At 43.0% G+C, this 22,324-nt stretch overlaps 1 protein-coding gene across 2 annotated transcripts; it reads right to left on the bottom strand.

The window, feature by feature from the left end:
• Positions 1-4,332: 4,332 nt before the first annotated feature.
• On the bottom strand, positions 4,333-11,566 carry cdc42ep3 (CDC42 effector protein (Rho GTPase binding) 3). 2 transcript variants are annotated; one of them, XM_023822639.2, is made up of 2 exons: positions 10,940-11,566; positions 4,333-6,008 (listed from the first exon to the last, which is right to left on the bottom strand). In XM_023822639.2, the coding sequence occupies exon 2, from the start codon at positions 5,749-5,751 to the stop codon at positions 4,870-4,872; it is 882 nt and encodes a 293-aa protein (XP_023678407.1). In that variant the 5' UTR covers positions 5,752-6,008; positions 10,940-11,566; the 3' UTR covers positions 4,333-4,869. The 2 variants fall into 2 exon arrangements, with proteins under 2 accessions (XP_023678407.1, XP_023678408.1); XM_023822640.2 differs by lacking the exon at positions 10,940-11,566 and adding an exon at positions 10,327-10,668.
• Between the last annotated feature and the right edge of the window lie 10,758 nt (positions 11,567-22,324).

Here is a 22,324-nt window from a genome sequence, read left to right as displayed (position 1 = left end):
CTGTTCAGAAAGCCTTTTTTTATCCTTTGGAACGACTCTGTCCACATGTCCAAACAAAAGAGTAGGATTTTTTGGTATTGCTTTACATTATGCGTTCATAGAACATTCATAAGCTGCATGTAAGAATACCATAAGATCATAACTTGTCTTAACAGCTTTAAAATACATTAATAACAAACATTATATGATTTTACAATTATGCAATTACTATTGTTATTATCATAAAATGTTTGTTATTAATGTCTTCTCCAGTTGTTGAAGTATGTTAGGATGTTAATGTATACTTATATGCAGCTTATGAATGCATTACGAAGGTGCACCGAATGCTCTACGAATGCATTATAAAGGCATTATGAAGGTGCAGTTAATGTAAAGCATTACCATTTTTTTTTTATAAATAAGTCCTTTGTATACTATGCGTTGCTTATAAGTGTTAATCTGCTGCTCTGCTTCTGGGGGTGTCCAAAGCATTGACATAATAGAACAATGTATAGCATTAGGTTTGCCTTGGATGTCCAACCATTTCTTATAACAAGATGACACATAATCTATGAAGACATTACTGTGGCAGTACTTCAGAAGTGTATAAGTTATGTTGAAGACTGAACTTACAAGCTGAAGCTTGCTAGTTAAAATCCCAGAAGAGATTGTAGTGCAGTCCACCTGCGTAAGGTGTTCAAGCTGACTTGCATTAGTAAAATACTCGGCTTAAACAGTAAAATGTTATGTTTGGAGCTAAGTGTGTGTAACTGCGGAGCATATGCACCTAAGCATGTTCATGAAGCGAGGCCGTGAGCCAATGAGAGCAGTGCTCATTTTTTAGGACTGAAAATGATCTTTTTACAATACTCATTTATTACAGTAATCATTTTTTTATATGGAGACTTGCTAATTTCTACACTTTATTGCATACTAGATTATACAGCTTAAACAATCTTGTATAATAAAATGTGATCACTTCTATATTCATATCTTTTACCGGTCTCTCCTTCAATCTGGATTGCAAAACTGAACCTCCAGTTTGGTTAAGATGAGCCCTTGTTCTCAAGATACTTGTGAAGTTTCTCCATTGACGCAGACATAAATGCAGGAGGGGGGTGTCCCGTCTGTGGGGGCTGCCCAGTATACTCAGCAAGTGCCCCTATGCTCCTGTCTGCCAACTGACAAAGACGGGCAAATATTAGGATAATCACGAATGTCTCATTCACTGCGGGTTATGATTCCTCGCATCCCATCTCAGTTACAAAGCTAATTCAGTGTGTTCCAATGGCCACGTCATCAGTTAAAGATTCTCAGATGGAGAAATGTATGCTGCTGCCATGTGAGCAGTAAATGTGAGTGAAGAAAACAGCACCTGGGGTTGGCGTGTAATGAGCCTCGAAACGCCGTCCACACCGTCTCTGTCCAGCTGCCTTATTATCTATCTCTCCTCCTATGGACGCGTCCACGCCGTCTCTGTCCAGCTGCCTTATTATCTATCTCCCCTCCTATGGACGCCTCCACACCGTCTCTGTCCAGCTGCTTTATTATCTATCTCCCCTCCTATGGACGCGTCCACGCCGTCTCTGTCCAGCTGCCTTATTATCTATCTCCCCTCCTATGGACGCCTCCACGCCGTCTATGACCAGCTGCTTTATTATCTATCTCTCCCTCTTCCCACATGTGAGGACTAGATGCCTGACAGCCGCACTGCCAATTGCCGCTTAAGCCAATGTTTGCCCTGAGTCAAACACTGAAGTTGTTCCCGAAATTTGCTTGTAAGTCAAACAGGGTTACTTCCTGAATTCTGCTACACAACGAATCACTCCAGATGGCATCTTCTGCTGAGGTGATCCGATCCTCCTGGGTACGAAACAGAAAAATACTGGTGAAAATTAATAAAAAGGCATAACACATTATAGGCATGCGTGATATGCATTATAAATGCTTTTTGAACCTCTCATCTATAATACCTTTGTAATACATTACAAAGCATCCTTAATTCTTATACCACCATTGTAATGCATTATGAAGGTATCTATAGTGCATTATAGATGAGAGCTTCATTGGAGCTTATATTATAATCAACACTATAATGCATTATGACTGTCAGTAGAACATGCTGTAATGCTTTATTATTTCTTATACTGACCATTATAATGAGGAATGCCCCCCACCCCCCTGTGCGTGGTGTCTGGGTTTGCTGTCTGCCCCTCGATTAAGAACAAAAGCTTCTCATCATCTCCTTCTCTGCTGAAATAACGCCCGGCCTCTGTACAGTGAATTCTAACAAATGCATTCATTTTTGTTTTGTTGCTCCATCTTTTTCTGAAATGTGTTGTGTGTAAACAAATCTCCTTGGTGTCCAGCAGACGTCGGTCCATGCCCAGGGTTCTCACGGCTTTTCTTGGGAGATGTGCAGGCCTGCACTTGTGTTTTCTTCATTATAGGTTGCATAAATAAGCACGTTCTCAGGTCTTAACAGCCAAATGTTACTCACCTGTAGACCTCTGTCATTACTCTGCTGGTGAGCTAGCAGCACCAGTATTATCACTACTTCAGAAAGGGTCAGCACAGCACAGCACAGCATCTTCTGTTCAAGCAGCATGTAGCATAGTGGCTAAAGATTGGCACATATAGCCTGAAGGTTGTCAGTTCCAGACCCAGAGTCTGTTATGGAAACTCAATATATCCAAAAAGGGCAGATAAGCAACTAAATATCCATATATTTTTATACCTGGTTGTCCAGCTTGGGGCGGCGTGGTGGCTCTGAGGCTCTGAATCTGTACTATAAGTCGGAAGGTTGCTGGTTCGAATCCTGAGAATGCCAGCAGTGATCCTACTCTGTTGGGCCGTTGAGCAAGGCCCTTAACCTGCAATTTCTTTGTCCTGGGTATGACGTTCACCTACATCCAGCCCAGCAACGAGGTTCTCCAACTTACAGGGAATTTTGGGGGTTGGTGGCAGGATTGGCACTCCAGCCACCAGAAAAAAACTCACACCAGTCCATTCAGACTAAGGTGGTGCTGAGGTATCACCAGCTACGCTCAGGATCTCACCCCTGAGGTGGTTCATCATGGGGTGGGTGTGTACCTCTCTTCTCCAATGCAGGTTTACAGAAGTCCTAAGTCTATCCTGGAAGCTAGAGGCACAAGGCAGGGAATGGGACACCAACCCAATGGGGCACATGGTCACGCACACACCATTTGCCATTTGCAGTTCACCTTAGCATGTTTTTGAACTGTGAACCCCATGATGACACGGCGAGCACATGCAAACTCCACATACTTGGAGCTGAATGCAAAGACTCAAACCGTGGTCCCAGACATGTGGGGCAACAGGGCTAATCACGGTACCGCCATGCCACCCCACAGTGATCCAAATTAGCCTGAATTCCATTCTGAGGCTGATCCCCTTTAAACATATAGTACATGTGTAAATGAAAGGGTAAAATGTTATTACCACATACAGCTTTGTGCATGGACACCTCACAGCAACCCTGATTTGGGAGGTGTGACGTAAATGTGGCAGATCACGCCTCTGGGTGTTATAACAAAATCAGAGGTGGCAAGCTGTGGCCTGCAGTGTGGAAGGACACGTGGCCACCTGGAGTGCTGGCCTGTAGATCGCTCTCTACACAGACCATCTGATTGTCAAATGCTTGGCAAGCCGCAAGCTGTCTATTTATACCAGTCAAAGTTTGCCCAGGTCTCTGTGGGGCCCTTTGCTGCTTCTGTGCTTTGTGTGATTGATAGTCAACATGGAGAGCAACCCCTGACCCCTCCCCATCCATACCCAGACTCCTGCCCTGACCCAGATCTGATTTATGGCTACGGTCATATAACTGTTTCCACAGAAGAATGATGGGAATTTTAAGAAGCTCCCCCCACCTCATATACAAATACATTTCGTCCCACCATGAGCTGTACCTCGACCCCCAGACAGACGGAGTAAGCGTCTTTTCTGGGAGCGATACAGCTTATCCCACTGCTCTTTCAGTGCTGAGTGCAGCACGTGACGATGGCAGGAATGTCAGAGAGAGGAAGAACCCAGTCCTCAGTCCTTCTCACATTCTTTATGCCTCCCCTCTTCCCCCGCGCAGAAAAATCTTGGGAATTTGCCCAGTGTCCAAAAAAAAGTCCAACCACAATATTAAGGCCAGCGAGCAAGCGCCCAGAAACAGCAGAAGTGTGATTCTCTGGACGACATCATTTCCACATGAGAGAGAAACGCCAGTGAAGTTAGATACCATATCATTGGCTTTGGTTGGTTAATTAATGTAACCAGTCAGACAAGATGCCTGTGATTGGCCAGACTTGTGTTCAGTTAACACAAACCCTTAAGAAGAACAACTTGGAAAAAAAGACTTTATTATATTGACAGAATAAAAACAGTATATGCATATGTTGTTTGTTGGTGTAGTGATATGAGCTCTTTATAAATAAATGATTTTTGTGTTTGGACTTTTTTTTTAAAAAAGAGAATGCTTGTTTCTTTGATGAAAAAAAATAAAAATAATCAGCAAAGCGTAATTATTAAAAAGCAATGGCGTTAACAAAAAGCAAGAAGTCTCAACAACATAGAAACCCCTCAACCCATACCTAAAACAGTACCGCTGCTGATCTATCTATAACACTGGATGGTTCAGGCTGCAATAAACCGGATTCCATCTCAATTTGTGTACAAAATTAAAGGCACAGTATCTTTGTTATGGCTGCCAGTATTAACAACACATGTTATCTGCATACCTTGTTTCACAGAGGAAAAATGGTAAAACTAAGATATGTGTTTAAAAAAGTGTTCTGGCTTAAAAAGTCCAGCTTTATGGAAATTAAAGAGTCAACATTGAGTCTTTTGTCATTATTTTTCTGCAGATTCCCTTGCTCGCACTCATGGCTGAACCTCAGTCTTTGGTCTGTCCATTATGTTCAGCACCTCATCCAAAATAGATGGTCCTAAATCAAGTTCGAGTGAGAGCAACGAGCCATTGATCTTGGAAATGGAATCCTGCGAGACGTGCTGCTTCTTAGCAAGTACGTCATATTGGAAAGGATTAATCCTGTCTTCCTCTTTGTTTTTACTCTCCAGCCAGTTACTGTAATTCTCGGAACATTTCTTTCCAAAGTGTATGGCACCATTGCCATTGCTGTGGTATGACCTGACATTAAAGCCATTTTCGCTGCTGACAGCCTTTCCAACTGACTTCAGCTTTGGGGTTTCCTTCTGCTTCTCGAACATATTACACAAAAAGCTCGACGTGCTTGTGGTCTCTTCAGCCAGGTTGGATCCGAGGACATTGAGGGACAGGAGCAGCGTGTTTGGCTCCAGATCATCGCTCTTATTCAGAAAGTTGGAAGGTGGGAGGCTTTCGCAGTCGAAGGGGTCTGGGTTTGGAGGCATTGGCATGATGGAGATGAGGGGCAGAGTGAGAGCTTGGGACCCGCCAATGGTGGGGAGTGAGATGGCGTTTTTGAGTACTGGGGAAGGGGTCTCCAAAGAGGAGGCCTCAGAAGTGCTGTTGGCCCTCAGGAATTCACTGTGGCATTGTGGGACGGTTCGCTCTGACTTCCCTGGAAGGAGCTCATACTTCCCCTGAAGAAAGGACATATCCCCAAAAGCATCCTGTTCTCCACCCTTTCCAATGTGGATGGTGTGGCGGAAGTCTCCCAAGGGGGGACTGATCATGTCGGGCGATAGGATATCCCTGAGTCGGCACTTCTTGCCTTTCCTGCCGTTGGTGGATTTCAGGTAGATGGGTGTTTTGGCCGGCATGGCTTGCAAAAAACAAGATCTTGAGGAAGAACGACAAGATGGTCGTTGACCGTTGGCCCAAGGATGTTTGGTTTACCTGGGGATTGTGAGCAGATCCTGATGTGTAACCGTCTGTCACATTCTCAGTTGAGAAGAGCTTTGCTCTTAATGAATATCCTTCATCCAAGAGCTCAGAAGCCTGGCTGGCCAGTCCAAGTTTCCCAACAATTGAAATGACTCAAAGACCCAGTGTCTTCAGATGCTGGATGACAGTTTTTCTGAAAAGGAGGGAGAAACACACAAAGACTTGATTGGATAAAATGATGACATATAACAAAAATTCACTAAAAGATAGAAGAATTCAGACTTTCTCATTTTTGACCCGATTGTGCACATGAAGTATTATTAGATAGTTCTCTAAGACATCCTTATTGTCAAAAGTTTGAGATGCTGAAAAATGAAGTAAATTGATGTTAAACCTTTTTAACAAAACAAAGTGAGTGAAAAGTGAAATGAAAATGAGAAAATGAAAAGTGAATGAAAATGTTTACACTTCCATAAAGTTCATCATTGAGACCTCCTAGCAACTGAATTATAACAAAATTGCAGCCTTCCTCTCAGTATTCCAGTCATGTTCCTTAACTAAATGGGGCATATGGACCATTGTCACGGAGAGTTTTAGAGTGAATTGCCGATGTCAATGCATTTGTGTCACATGACATGACTGATCTATTGATAAGAAAAAATAACTTTAAAAAAACCACCTTCATACTTCTGTTGTGGTGCTGCCACATAGATGAAAGCACAGTGGGACAACACTAATTCCCAATCACCAACTGAAAGTGAGGTTTCCAAAAGCTTCACGACACGCTGTTCAGGGAGATACAGTTGGTAAGTGAGCTCACCTCAGAAACGCCCTCAAGCATACCACCATAGCCGTCAGGGTAAATTACGGAATGTCTGCGCGAACCAGTCGTCTAATTATGTCGACAGGAGGTGCTTCCACCTCCTTTTTTATCTGCAAACATTCAGGTCCTCAGACATCATGTTACAGACACGAAACATGTTCGTTAAAGAAAAGTGAACATAAAATGTCTTCATTGGGAGCAGCTGGCTGCCGTGATGTTCTGTTAGAAGCTGAAAGGCCTCTCAGACATGCAGGGAAGGGCTCCATATGGCTGTTGTTCTGCAGACCTTAATACCAAACATATGAGTTCCTCGCTGGTAGGCTCCTAACATGCTCTGCAAGGGGTCTGTCACTGAGACGTGTGGAAATATAAAGCCAGAAATCAGGAATGAAATCATTGACTTTAAGGGACATGAAGAGATGACTGTTTGAAAACTGAATGAAAACTTTTGCAAAAGGCCTGTAAATGCCAACCAGTCTAAGGTATTCTTATCATACCTTTTAGTATGTTGAACAGTCAATCGTTTGACCAGCACAATCATGGAACAACGATTTGAGGACAGTGAGAGGAAGTGATGGATGGATAGACAGGATGAGCGTGGTGAGACAGATCTGCTGAGAAGATGACAGTGGGAGAGCCGAACAAGGAGGCCAGACACGACCGGCACACACAGAGGGAGGAGAGGAAGCACGTATGGCCATTTATAGTCATGTTTACTTTTGTAAGGACTCTGGGCACTGACCCGTACCGGCAGAGTGTGGCACAGTGCGCAGTGAGCACCAGCCAGGACATTTACACAGACTGCCTGGTATCCAAATATTTATCAGTGAGGAAACAGCACCTCCTCCTTGGAAAGCTTTGTGGTTTTAAGCAGACCAACACGAAGAACATCTTCCTTTTTGTGATTTATACATTTATATACAATGTTTCCTTACTCAGTTATTACTAGACTACTGTGAATAATTTTCACTTTTCTTCCATCTTGAAATAAGGCCTTTTGCCTTATTTCTTTTTATAATCAAAGCTTTTGGTGAGTCGTTTGCAGAAAGAGCAGTACTAAATTAAGGTTGACAAATTAATTTATTGACAGACCCCACTGGACACAATGGAGGTAATGGGTGTCTTCGTAACTAATTCAACATAGCATCAGTGTCAGTTTTCTGCTGATCTTGACTTACTTGTTGCTAATTACATACCAGATGTAATTGAACCTTTGGTGGTATTATGCTTGTTACAGATTTTTCGCAGTTTACCAAAGAAGGAGCTGCCTGATGTAGATATACAAGGATGTAATCAACCAAACTTTGAGAAACTTCCACATGTGTATCCACGCTAACAGAAAATATACAAAATGTACAGTGAAGTTGAAATGAATACAGCTTTATAGTAATATTATGATCTTAATTAAAGTTTAGGATTATACACTGAGCTATTTGTGGACTTTGATGGTCAAAAACATGAAGCAGAAATGATAGATATGAGACGTGGTAGCCGTCCTGTTTTGGTGCACAGACAGACATTTCCATACTTGTTTAGCCTCCATCTAGCTACAAAATGAGAAATGAGAAGTACCAGCTCATAAACTATAAATAAACTGTCACTGGTGATATGGTGGGACTTTCGAGTGACATTTCTCAGGTTAAACGGTGATTCCATTTGCATGATGGGAAAAAGTACTCTGGAAATACAGAGAATGCGTGGAACAATGGGACATTGAAAGAAGAAAATTAAACAATTGCTCATTTTCCCACGCTTTGGACCGAACACTTCTACACAACATTTATATGTTATATCTCTTGTAAGAACAATCATATGAAAAACAGAAGTCAAGTCGACGCAGTTTGGTCAGCATGCTTCAGATGTGTGGGTGCTGTTAAAGGTGCTGAGAGGGGAGAAGGACATAGACACACCCCCTACGCCCCCCTACGCCCCCCCCCCTCCACCTCCCATATCGATTGTTATAGTTCCTCACCTCATATCTGGCCAGGAATTCACTCTCCATTATAAAACCGGCACACCCATCCATCACTAAACTTGTCAGTAGGGCTTTCACTGCGATCTATGGATCTCAGTCTTACAGGGGCAGGTAAGCATGCAAGCATGAAAAGTGTCTACAGTTCCATGTATAGATGAAGGTCACATCAGCAAATAACAAAACCAACTTAATGGTTCGACTATTCAGGCTTTGGCCCAGAATAAATTAGCAGAAATATATTCTTTACTTAATGCATTTTGTACAGCGCCATCTTCTAAACCCAAAGTTTGCACATGCTGGGTACCAATCTCATTTACTTATCAGTATAAATATTTCTCAGTTCTCATCTTTCATCTCTAAAGACATTAAATCAGATATCAAACTTAAATCTCCCATAGGATCTACCTAACTACAGGAGAAATAACAGATTCTTAAGTGTACTATTCATTTTCCATTCTACTATTTAGCTGGTATGTGCTTGTTCAGACATCAGATGAGAGGCGCACACTGCGTACCTACAGGAATAAACCATATTGCTGCATCACGGACGTTTCATCGCCAGCTTCAAGCCCTAAGAGGGCAGATATGGCAAATAGTATGTTCAGCTTTCACATCAACACCGGTGCTACACAGCTAATGGGAGAGCGTCATGAAGGTTTAAATGACCTATGAAAGATAAAAACTGTTTAATCGTAAAGCTGAACCATCATGGTTTAAAATAAATCAGATTTCACATTTCATTGGTGGCAAGTCAAATGGGAACTAGCTGTGGTTCTTGCATTACTACTGTCCCTACCATGTTTCTGTCAACAACTGCATGCTGGGGCAGATCATACCTAAGGCCATCATTTTTGGTATGGGCTCAGCATTATGAATCGTGGCCGTTGGCGTTTTTTTTACGCCCTTGGGGAGAGAAGCTGTCGCCCTCTTGTCAGGAGTATGAGCTCAGGCCACCACTTAACCCAGCGAAAGCAGGAGATAAAGTGATGATGTCAGATGGCTGAGCCGGCAGCCCGTCTACGGCGAGTGTGATACGCTGATGACAGCAAGAGCCGAGTGCTAATCCAGGAACGTGATCAGACATGCTTTAAGGCTCATAATGAAGTCACATGCGGAATATGTGGGCTGGCATATTAATAGGGCAGCAGGGACTCCAGCAGTCTAAACATATGGAGAGTGACACCCTTATTCAGGGGCACTGCAGGGGCATGGATACCCGGGCAGACTCGGGGGGGCAGTACTTGACAGGGGCCCTTAAATACATTAAATTATGCATAAGATTGGACTGGGGTGGCAGAGTTTCTATATATGCCCCTGCCCTAGTTGTACACCCTTATTCTACAGAGTACAGCACTGTAACACAGGCTGAAAGTTCAGATTTCGATTTCATCCATGTTTCCATTTTTCCTACACAGCAATCCTTTTTCAAAAAGACTGAAGATTGCTTCAATATAACATTTTTACCACATTGTTCCTTAGCTCAACACCTACACCTCATTATTCCAGAAAATTCTCCTCATAACACGGCAAAACGATCAGGTCAGTAGGTGTGACAACGTCACTGAGCCTTCCCTACTGGCACGTGCTTTTTAATCGTAATCCTATTAGATAATTCAACGTCTTTGAAGAGTTAAAGCACCCATCTTTACAGCTTTCTGGTAAACAAGAGACACATATAGAATGAGATATAAGAGTTTAAAAGGACATACTTACAGCTTAGGCTGAAGATTGATGCTTTTAAAAAAACCTCAATTGTAGGCAGTTGAGCCCTCTGGGTTTGTGGTAATAGAACCTGACCGCTGTACTATTGCTATGCTGAATGGGAGGCTGCAGTTCGCTTTCTGTTTTGCCTCTTTCTTTGCCTAAGTACATACATTTACAGCCGGCTGCCAAGATCGTGCAGGTCTCTGAGTGCTGTTGTCCTTGGCAGCAGTTGTCCAGGAAACTGTTTCAAATGGTACATTGTGGAGTGAATGCTGAAATTCACTCTGAATTAGCTGCCTTTGCTGCCTCTTCCACACCTTGCGCTCGTAATGAATTTGCCGGACCACCTGGCATTCAAAACGATTTTTTGTTTTTTTTGGGGGGGGGGGGGGGGCACTAGCATGTTTTTCTACATACCATTCAGACTGTAGGCAAGAAACTGAGAAACAGGACATAACTAGAATTAAGTGCTAATGCAAGAATACCAGATTACAGTGAAATACAACCCCAGACTTACCATCAATTATATTGTCTGATACGTTCATTTGCACACACAGCTCCTTTATATAGATGGACATTACACTACTTTTGTGAGGACACAATGAGAAAAGTGCACTCTTACCTTCTCTTGGTGTGACCTCGAGTCCCATAATACTGGGCTGCAGGGGCGTCAGCGTTTGTCATGCCACACGTCTGGCTACAGAGAGGCTTCTGTGTCGGGAGGACAGATTTGGCATGTGCTTCCAGACTGTCTTCAGCACGCTGTCTGCCTCAGCCTTGGGAGGGGGGTGTATCTTCAGGGCAGGAGGACAGCTGTTTCAGGATTCTTTCAGACTCGCCTTTTGGGGAAGCCCCAGCACCTGTAGTCATCCGTCAACCCTAAACCTTCGCCGCAAGCTCGGTCGGCACGTGGGTGCCGGGATGCCCCCTCTCTCTCTTCCCTCTTGTCCTCCTCCGCTGGGGCGTCCACCTTCCCACGCTTCTGGTGGATCACAGCACAAGCACCAAGGAGAGTGGCCCGAGGCGTTAGGAGTATCTGCTGGTGCTTGACCACCCTGCGCTCCCGCTTCTCAAAGGTGCCGCGTTTGAATCGCTGTAGGATCCCTCCTGCTCTCTCTCTCAGCCTCGCTGCCTCACTTTCTCCTTCTCTCTCTAGATCTACTAGAAGGAGTTCTGTAAATCTGCTGGGCAGACACCAGACGCTTCACAGGCAACGTGCTGTGGGTTTGCTCCTCTCTCTCTCTCTCTCTCTCTCTCTCTCTTTTTCTCACTCTCTCTCCCTGCTTCACATACACACACCAAAAGCTCTCTCTCCCTCCCACCTCCTCTCTATCCGTATCTCACACATACACCAATTTTCCCTCTACCATTAAGCAATAAAATTCACAGTCTTACTCTTGTTTTCCACAGTAGTGCCTATTTTGTGAAATACTGATGTGACATTTATACAGATTATGCAGACATTTTAATCCAATTAACATGTGAAAAACGGGGGACCTCATACAGATGTGTAAAGTATGGAGTACCATACCATTCCTGGTGGGGGGTCTATAGGTCTGCTCTACTTTCATTTGTGAGTCCCTGGAGCGAAGAAGGCTGAAAACCCCTGATCTAATGTATGAATCAGAATATGACCAAACAGTCTGCCAGAGTAAACACACACACAAAATCAATGGCACTGGGTAGGATCCACTTTTATATCCAGATCTGCTTCAAGGGTAGGTGTGTTATTCATTCAGATTGGCCACTGTTGTACTGAGCTGTTATTTTTGAATTTGTGACCTTTCTGTTATCAGTCTTGCTTTGTTAGACGTTGTTGTGTAGCTCCTGCCCTGATACTGCTTACATTTATCCCTGGGAATTCATTGGAAGCTCAGCCTAGATGAATCGACTGCATAACACTGTGTGTTTGCAATTTGGTATCTGCCTCACTTTTACGTTGCTTTGGACAAACGTGTCTGCTAAATGTGTTAAATGTAAATGTATGATGACTGATATCTCTCATTAACAAGGTGTTTTCAGCAGAAAACAGATTTTATGTTCATTGTCTCGCTTCACAATGTTTTCATGGTAAAAACTTTTATCAACGAACAATCATCTCATGCGTGTGAATGGTTGTGTTTAACAGCAGCGTGTCTCATATGTGTCTCTGCCAGTGAATGCATTTGTGCATGTGTGATTCTGCAAGTATAGGTGTCTGCATGTGCGGAACCAGGAAGGATATCTCAGCAAAGACTTTGCTGTCTCCATTGCTGGTCCAAGATCTTTCTAGAAATAAAGATGATGGCTTGCAGAACAGAGATCCAAAGACAGACACTTTGTAGGAATTCTCTTCATGTCACGGAGACACGGACTGTCTTCCAACTGTTCCCTTCCATCTCCAGTGATGAGATGATTATAGAAAACAGAGAAAAACAGCACCTTTGAAATCCCATGCTGGCTTGTGAAATGCACAGTAGCATCATGAGACAATTACTTTAAATAACAGATTGGCAATGTTTAAAAAGCAGTTACGAAAGAAGGGGACATTGCGGATGTGATGTCATTGATGACACGTGCAAGGCACATGGCTTAGAAATAGCGCCAGATGAGTGGTTAGGAAAAAAACAACTGAAACAACAATTTACAAAAGCAATTAGATGTTGTTTCTTTACAAAACTGGTTTAAAAATTCGTATGACTGTCAAGGTTTGATGCTAAATTATTCCTAAAGGAAGTAGAAAAAAAACAGGGCAATTGCTACACAGGCAAAGAAAAGCTGCATTTCTGAAATATTTCATAGACGCTAACATATCTATGCTATGCTCAATTAAGCTAGAAACAAGGCAAACAGCTGTTGTGTATCAGCAAGTGGATAAAGTATCTCTCAGGAGTCTACTGTACTACACAGACACTGAAAATACTAGTGCTGAGCCTTGGTCCCTGGTCTTAAAGTGTTTCCATACAAGGACAGGTTGGAAGCTGTATACCCCTTTTGTCTCAAGCAAAGGCGACTGGGGGGGGGGGGGTATGATCTGAGTATACAATCCTGAGGAGAAGAGACAAGGCCAGCCTGGATGATTACTTTATTGTTAGCACTGATTCAAGGACATGGAAATGCAAATGGAAGCCACTTGGATTCTAGATTAAGACAATGAAAACATTTTTACTGCACTAAGAGCACAGTAACATTAACAGGTTGCCTTGCATTGCACTACAGGAAAACCCACTAGATATATTTAAATCAGTAACAGGCACATTTTACCATGGCTAGGATACAGCCAAATCCCTAAGGTAGACTGAATGGATTTTTTTTATTTGCAGTTTTTCTTATATACATTCTTCATCTCCGACAGTCCTCAACGTCCTAGTTTGAAACGTTCTGATGCTTTGCCTGTAGATCTTCAGCTGTAACATCAAACACACAACTGTTGAAAGGAATAAAGCTGTTTCAAGGTTGTCACACCAAGGGCAGGATACATATCTGGGCTGCTGTTTAGCTCTGTGCGCCGGTCACCTGAAGGCTGTTGGGTGAAATCTTGTGGTTACCAGACTGATCTCAGCAAGGCCCTTAACCCTAGTTGCTCCAGGGACCAACTTTCTCAATTGTGCGTCGCTTTGGATAAACGTATCTCCTAAATATACTGTGTCAATGTGTGCCAGTCTTCCGCAGCGAGCCAAGCTGTGTCCCCGCAGTGAGGCAACCTGCTTTCTCCATATCCGTTTGCATACATTTGCTTTGGCACACAATGGTGACCCTAAACCAAGCAAACACTTCATGAGAAAGACTTCTGTGTTCACCTCTGTGTGATGATTTTAGGCGTCTATTTGTGTCCAAACCTGATGGGAAACTCAAACACAGAAAGACGCCTTGTTAGGCACCAAAGTGTGATGCATTCTTACTGTAAATGTCTGAATAAGAAAATGAAAATTACACCTACTTTACTCCTATTTAAGATCACCTGGCCTGAGTCCAGGGTTAAGCATCTGTGTTGTGCCACAGCCTGTCTATACCGCAGACAGTCAGATTTGGAGTTTCTGTGTTCTGACTGACGCCTACATTCCTCTCCAGATCTGTTCCCATGGGATTCCTTTTCCAGCTTAGAAGACCTATTTATTTCATTTTCTCCTCCTGTCCCTGTGTTTTTTTTTAAAGTTTTTTTTTTTTTTTTTTTAACCAGCATTAAGCTTTTAGCTGAATTGCATTATTTACAGGTTTGATCACATGCTACTGTATCCTGTTAGCACTTTGCACAAAGGTGAGTAAAGATGGAATGAAAGGAAAACAATGAGGTCAAAGAAAAGAAAAAAGCAGTGCCAGATTTAAAAAAAAACACACACAGTCCTTAAAGGAGCTTAGAGGAACTTTCATTTAATGTCCTCTGTCTGACTCAGCGTCCCTTTGGAAGCCAAGAAAAGGTACAGGGATTTCTTTTAACACAAATCTCCCATTTCGTGTCACTGCGGAATAATGCACAGCAGTCGGTCCTTTCAGTGGTTATGTATTCACAGCTAAGTATGTCAGAGTATTCCCAGTAAAGGTCATTATGTTTGAACTCGCAGACTGATGCCCAGCCCAAAATCAGTTAAAGTCACAGATAAAGTAATACTTTGTAATTTGCTGAGAAATTGCTAGTATCAAGTTACTGCAGTCAGTAATTAGCACACTGTCCACCCCCAACGCAAATGAGTTCTTCAATTGCACTAATCTTTTTAAATTGTTACAGTATGGAAGACATTGTTCCCTGTCACTTGCTGTTAGATTTAAAAATATCATATTTGCATTTTATTTTATATTTTTTCCTGTTTAAAGAGAATGTTTTATTGTCTGAAAGTTTGATGTCCAAAGTGTCACAACTGAGATTGCTAACTAGATGCCAATGCCCTGCGAGAGCTTGGCACCCCTTCCTGAGTTGTTCCCTGCCTCCAGGATAGGGTCCGGACCCCCCCCAGACCCTGAATCAGGTAAGCGGGTATAGAAAATGGATGGATGGAACTAGATAGTGACTGTACCTAGATATTAGCTGTAACCAAGAAGAAGTAAACCCTCCAAAGAAAATTCCAGAACAAGCAACGTGAGAGCAGCCCCACAGTTTCACAGAAAGAAAATACAGAGGGCTGCTTCAGGACCAGCTGTTATGTTCAATTCGCCTTCCTCTGCTGTTCAGGGTGTATTTAGAGTGCCGATGCCCAGGATGGAACCAGCCCGCAGCTTCAGAACCAGAGTCAGATCTACGGCAAAACTGAGAATGAGGCGTCTAATTCCAGCTCAAACTATTTCAGACTTATTTCTATATTTATTCATTTTTTCCTGCTGAAAATGGGTGGAACAGTGTGGAAAGGAAAAGGCATGGATTCACACCTCCAGTCATGACTGAACTTGCACATGGACCACGGCTCAGTGGGAGTCTTTGACCACTACTTCTCTTCCATGGGAGCGATCCAGACCTGGAACAGTGAACCTACAGTGTGTGCATGTCCATATTTGCCCCAGTAAAACGTCACTATCCAAGGAGACAGTGGCTGCCAAGATTTGAAAATGAGAGCTTTAAATCTATAAAACTACTTTGAGAATGAACAGGACAAGACTATTTATTAACAAATGAACCAAAGACATGACAAAATAATACTATAAATCATGTTCACTGCTATGTGCTATGTAATTCCTACATAATTTATACTTTATCAGATTTTTTTGAACACGATTCTTTAATGGATGACATTGCTCGCCTTTTCTCCATTGTTTGTTGTTTTTTTCCAGTATTTATTTCCATAAAAGCAGTTTCATACACCTCCGTGCAAAGTGTTAATAGAGGAAAATATGCCTTTGATTAAATTACAAATAAACATTTATCAGAGGGACATGCCTCGTACTCAGGAAAGCTTTGTACACCAAATGTAATTGGCCTTTCCGGGAGGTTCTTTATCAGCCCAGTCAGTAAATAACATTCCTGGGGCGGACCAAAAGTGCCTCGAGAAACAGAAAATGCAGAAGCGTAACACAAACCACGGTCTGTCAGAGACACTCTACAGAGCGGCACTCAGGACTGCCGTGTACAGTGCAGGAATCGTCCGCTGTGATGGCAAAGAGGAACGCGAGACGGCAGGAGCTGATGTTGTGGTTTTGAATGGAGCCCAATTCTGTCGAAATAAAATGAACAGGCCAGGACACTTGGCTGGCAAGGTTTTAATCTGGATTTAGGTTTCAGAATGGAAGTGGGATAGGAAACTTCATTAAAATGAATTGGTTTTAGAATCCTCAAGAAGGATTCTTTATAACATTGCTAAAACATTGTTTTAGATTAAGCCATCCAAAACAGGGGAACGGCTAGAAAGTTTTGTATCTTTACTCTTTGAAATCTTCCACAATATCTATTTAATAGATGTTTTAGAATGATTTTATTAGACCTGACATTTGACTGTACTGAGCTGATGGAAATAGATATGACAAGGTACAGTACTTGCAAGCTTTGATGCACTTTTCCAAAACATCTGTTTTGTATCAACTGCACCAGTAACAGGATTAATCTTCTTGGTATTCAGCTCTGTATTGTAGACACTGTGCAGCATTAAACACCCAATAAAATGAGGGCCACTGGATCCTAGGAACCAAACACTGAATCAGATCATGATGAAAATCATCTGTTGATTATGGGAGATTGAGCTAATCTCTTAGAAAATGCAGACAGTGCCAAAGCAGAGCTCAGGCTGAAAGGTACAGAGGAACAGAGAAAAAGTGGCCGGTCATACACCTGCCCAGAGTTGTTTAACGTGGGGAAAAATGGCGACCATCCATTAAGCTTTGTGCAAAATGTTCTGTGCTTAACTCCTGTCCAGCCCCTCAGAACATATGGACATTAGTTTACCCGCACATACATCAAACATGCATAGAGCAGTCTCACGCAATGGTGTAGAATCAGATGTCACACATACCCGCTGACACGTGGCTATAAACAGAGCACGTACCATACTGGGGCCTCTAGTTTCAGTGGGAATAGATCTTTGTGTTAGAGACAAGCCACGCAGCCATGCAGAGTACATACCACACATGTTTTGGCGCTCGATGGTCCTGCATATATTGACGGCACGCTGAAGGAGGCGTACACTGAACACAGTCAGGCGGCTGTGCCAGACAGACGGAAAAATAGAGAGACACAAAAATCACAGTCACAGCTGGCACCCAAGATGTACTCCAAAAAATAAAAAAGTAAAGGCACTCTTCAATTTTCCATGCCACATTGTATCATTTGTCATATGTAATGTGATACAGAGTTCCTCGAGTCAATCATTGGAATTTGAAAGAGTAACATTTTGGAGTACTATTACAGAAAAAAAAACACAAGTGATTTGACACTGTATGAAATTCAGCATAAAAGTCATTTCTCGCCGGATTTGGTGAATGGTATTTCTGTAGTCTATTACCTTCAGCACAGCTTTGTCTTTTGCATGTGCCTGGATTGAATTGTTCTTTTCATTTCCAATCAGCTCCTTCACACTCATTTTATTGGACATCTAGTATCTAGAGATACTAAACAAGAGTTTTGGTTCATTGACGTCAAATCAACCTCATAACTAATTTGTGACTGTAGTTCACTGGTGGTGGATCAGACCCTAGAATCGTGACTGTCGATATTTACACTGCGTGTTTTTTCTTAGTCATTCAGAAGCTCTGCAATTGAGAAAAAGTCAGTAATCCTAAGACATCAGTAAAGCTGATGGGGTTGAACTGACGAACATCATGTACACTCAGAGTACGGAGCAGTTTGTATTATAGAAAACACAATGTCAAGCAGAAAACGTAAGAACCTCATGTGTAGTCTGAAGAGGTTCTTTTGAACAGCTAACAGATCCACAGGACGTGGGGATCACACAAACAGGGTGTTGGTTTAACACCCTTGGGATTAATTAAGCAGGTAGACCAAACAACATACAGAACAACCATCTGACGCTCTAACTTAGGGTTAGGGTTAGGATTACATTCTCTTTCTAACACACAAAGTGAACCTGCTTGATAGTCCTCTTAAAGAATTAGACACAAGTTGCTTTGACACATCCAAATCCTCCCCACATCACTATATTTAACATTCATCCATAATTAAGTCAAATTATCATTCTGAACATGAACCTAAGAATTAAGGTTTCAGCTTCCAGCTGCAAACAGTCCCAGCCACTGACATTTTGAACTTTTGCAGTGTTGTTCTTACGTATGTTTAGGATCTGAGGAACTTTCCGACTTAATGCGCAACATTAGCAGTGTCCATAGTGACAGTCACACCTGCTTGGGGTTTCATAGTTAAGACAACCAGCGCTCTGCAAAAAATATCTCCGGGTAAATACATTTAACGTCAAGAAGGTAAGTTCATATTAAGATGAGTTGTATCATTATAATGACTGGATTACACTTTCTACTACTATTGCTCAAGAGTACAAAACACATCTGCAAGCAATAACTTCCATTTTATAAAATACTACAATTTTTTCCTATTGCCTCTGCTGTATACAACTTCAGAAAAAATATTCAAACTCCAAATTCAAAGACAAAGTATGTGGCTTGTTATGACCTAATGTGTAATGATCTAAAACCTTTTTGTCTGGTAAGTTCAGTAACTCAGGGGGAATAGTAAGGCGTATCTAATGGGAATCACAAGGCCGCCACAGAACGGAAAGATCCACTCATGGCTTCTGTGTGATGGCGAATTGAAGAGCCTCTATTTAGCTCTCATTGTTTGATATTTCAGGGGCACAGGGCCGGGGATAGCTGGGCTCTGGAGGGGCGCCGGCCTGGGGTGAAGCAGCGACATGGGTGAGCATAAGTCTTTGGAAGCCGTCTACCCTACTGGAGATGGTTATCAGAAGATAGTTTTTCCATTGGGTGATGGTTTATTAGTTTTTCCTCCCAATGAAAAAAAAAAACATATTAAGGAGACGAAAACACGGCTGATGCTTTGTCGTCTGGCTGTTTATAGCCGTGTCTGTTTGTGCTGATGCAGAACAGTGTCATTTACAGGAAATGATCTCTACATCCCTCCTCTCTTCTAGGCCATATGGCAGACTTTAACACATTCCTTAGTGTTATATAGTTATAATCATGCTGATGGGGGTACATTTCGCTGGGTACAGAGTAGGAACATATATACACAAACACATCATCCAAAGCTTCTTATCACAGGAGGCTGCTGTAATCATGTGCTTAGACCTGTGATTCAGGGCATGCTGTCCACTCCCCCCCACCCCCGGTAAATGGCTATATTATCATGAAAATGAATGCCTGTGCTGTGTGACTTTCTCAGACGCTAACTGCATTGCTTTGCTGATGACACTCCCTCGCAGATCACTTGCCTTTGGAATGGGACCAGTTACGGAGGTAAAGATTTCCTTCCTTCCCCAAACACTTCCAGACGTCAGCATGGGCACCACGCACCCAGCCCATGCTCAAATCCCCCAGGCCCCCCACCCTGATGTTTGCGTGCAACAAGCGCAATCAGACTAGATAATATCGTCTGTGCCATCTGGTTTCCCATGATTTAGTCATGACATGGGCTGCAGGAGTCCATCAGTGATTTCTCTGGCCCTTTCTTGTGCTCTATCTCCCAGCTGCGCAGTGCGTCTGCTCCAGAAGGTACAGCTGGAGCCAGAGGGAGACGGAAATAGCAGAGGGCGGAGGCCAGGCAGTGACCACTGGCATGCCGGAGGAAGCGGACGCCATTCCGCTCGCGAGAGCGCGGTCTCCAAACACTCCAGAGCACCCAGGCGACATCCCACATGTGAGCAGGCTGCCCATCTCCACCCACTGCTATTTCAGGCCCCGGCGCCCGGTGCAGTGTTTTTACTGAGCGACCACGGGCAGAGAAAGGGAGCAGGCAAAAGAAGAGGGGGGATGTTTAGAGAAAGAGAGCTGTGACCAAAGCAAAAAGAACAAAGTGAGCTGGTGGAGGAGAAAAAGAGAGGGAAGAGCAGGAAGAGGTAGAGAGAAAGGAAGAGTGGAAAATGAAAGAGTGATCGAAGGGAGAACAGCAAGAAAAAGTTGTGAAGTGGGATGAAAAGAGAAAAGGGGTAAAGGAAAGTGTGGGAAAAAGAGGAAAAATCTGAATTTTGCATTTAATGTAGTAGAAATCATGAGATCCATTTTTTTATGTGGACATATGTAGGATGTTTCATTGGATACTGACACCCTTGTGAGACGTGAGCTATGGAATTATTTCACAGCTTTCGTCTTTTAGACGGGAGTCATTTTCTGGAAGGGAGAAGGAAAAAGGCATAGTCTGATGAAAAAAATTAAACATGGCCAGCCACCAAAAATGCAACGGATGCATTTGGTTTAGCGAAGTGGAGTCGGCAGTTACGAAGTTCCCACTGTGCCGCTGAGATGCGTCGGTGTGCGTGTGAGCAGAAGGCAGCGTGGCTGTTTGAGAAACACCAGCAAACACACCGTTTAAATTGGCTTACCTTATGCTTAAAAGTGCGATTGTGGCCAGGCCTAGATGTGACCTCACCTATAGAGCAGGTTGCTGGGGTTATTGAGACAGACAAGCTGGCATGAAAGTGTACATTGGAAAGAGCTTTCCGATCAGTCTGGGTTGTCCCGTTCTGTAATGTCTGATTGTGGCCGCTGTTTTGGGCAGGTCCCAGAAAAAGGCGGCGTGGAAATGACTCAGGCAGCCCACCAGAGTCAGAGATACCGCTGATACCACAGAAGGATTCAAAGCAGTCTCGCTTTTCAAAGACAAGCTGCTCCCATCTACAGCTTTTAGACTGTAAATGATCTGATTACTGCTGCATTTCATTTATTCTCTAGACATGATAAATGATTGCATGTGCGTTAACAGGATGATGGTTTGGGAAAGTATTTGTTTGAGATTATTCACAAGAGACACGAAGAAGCCAAAAAGTATGTTGCCATATGTAAATCAAAGCTTTAAACAATTATAAACCTATTTGTGTTGTATTTATTTGACAGCATACCGGAATGTCCAGCCATTATCCAAACCCTCTCAGGGTTGGAAGCAGCCTGGAGCTGTGAGGCACAGGACACACTGGAGAGCAGCTTTCCTGCATAAACAGCAGCAGTAAGCAGGGAGCCAGTCACTAGGCAGTGGCTACAGCCCAGTGCCCCGGCAACATCTGGGGCCCCTACTAGCAAAGTCTGTTAATGGCTAAACTTCTTACATTTAAATCTGACCCCCTCCCCCACCCAGGTGATTATTAATGTTCAGCAGCGTATGTAGAAATTCTGAGCTCCCTGACAAAATGTTAGCTTGTGCCCCCCCCTGCCCAATTTTACAAATAATTTTAGATATTCAAGGGCACCTGTTAAGTGCTGGGGCCCCTGAATCTGCCAGGGGAATTCATGCCCCTCCGGGGCCCCTCTTGTGGTTGCGTCAAATTGAATTCTCTCTTATTTTTCTCTTTAGACTCCAAAAAATAGTTCCTCGCTTTGGGGGGGCTAGCCATGTCAGCCAGGGCCCCCAGAAAAGTTAGTCTGCCCCTAATGATGGGTAAAGATTAATTGAAAGATTGTTCTTCAGCTGCCACCTTCTGGTGAGTAGTTCTTACTACACACATGCAGGAGTAGGCGGCGCTTCATGTTAATGTGAAATCATTCAGCTGTGGTTAATTGGCAGCTCTGCAATCCAACAGTCCAATAGCCATTCAGAGTTGCAGCTTTCATTCCTGCCCCCAGCTCTGTGACTTTGCACACGTTTCCCGCTACACTCCAAAAATATGTGATCAGGTCAGCTGGTGGCTCTAAAATTGCAATGACAACCAAAGACTGAATCCAAAAGGTTGCCTTCCTGACAATTCCGCAACTCATACCATCATATTTTACCCTTCACATTAACCAGAAATTTTTTACACATCATTTAACTCTGAATGCTGTTCACTGAAACTCTGCTGTCATATAACTGAAAAATATGAAATAGCTCAGTTGTTGTTATTAATCTTGAATTTGTGTAGCTGGTGAAAATAATAATCATCTCATAATGCATTTTCAATGTTTTGCAAATTAAAGATGAAGTTAACATAACATA

This window comes from Paramormyrops kingsleyae, chromosome 3, assembly GCF_048594095.1.
Source record: "Paramormyrops kingsleyae isolate MSU_618 chromosome 3, PKINGS_0.4, whole genome shotgun sequence".
NCBI lineage: Eukaryota > Metazoa > Chordata > Actinopteri > Osteoglossiformes > Mormyridae > Paramormyrops > Paramormyrops kingsleyae.
This window is presented reverse-complemented; position numbering and strand designations above follow the sequence as displayed.

Bases quoted from the DNA above. Each gene is read 5' to 3' on its own strand.
- cdc42ep3 (XM_023822639.2), bottom strand. From the start codon at position 5,751: ATGCCGGCCAAAACACCCATCTACCTGAAATCCACCAACGGCAGGAAA.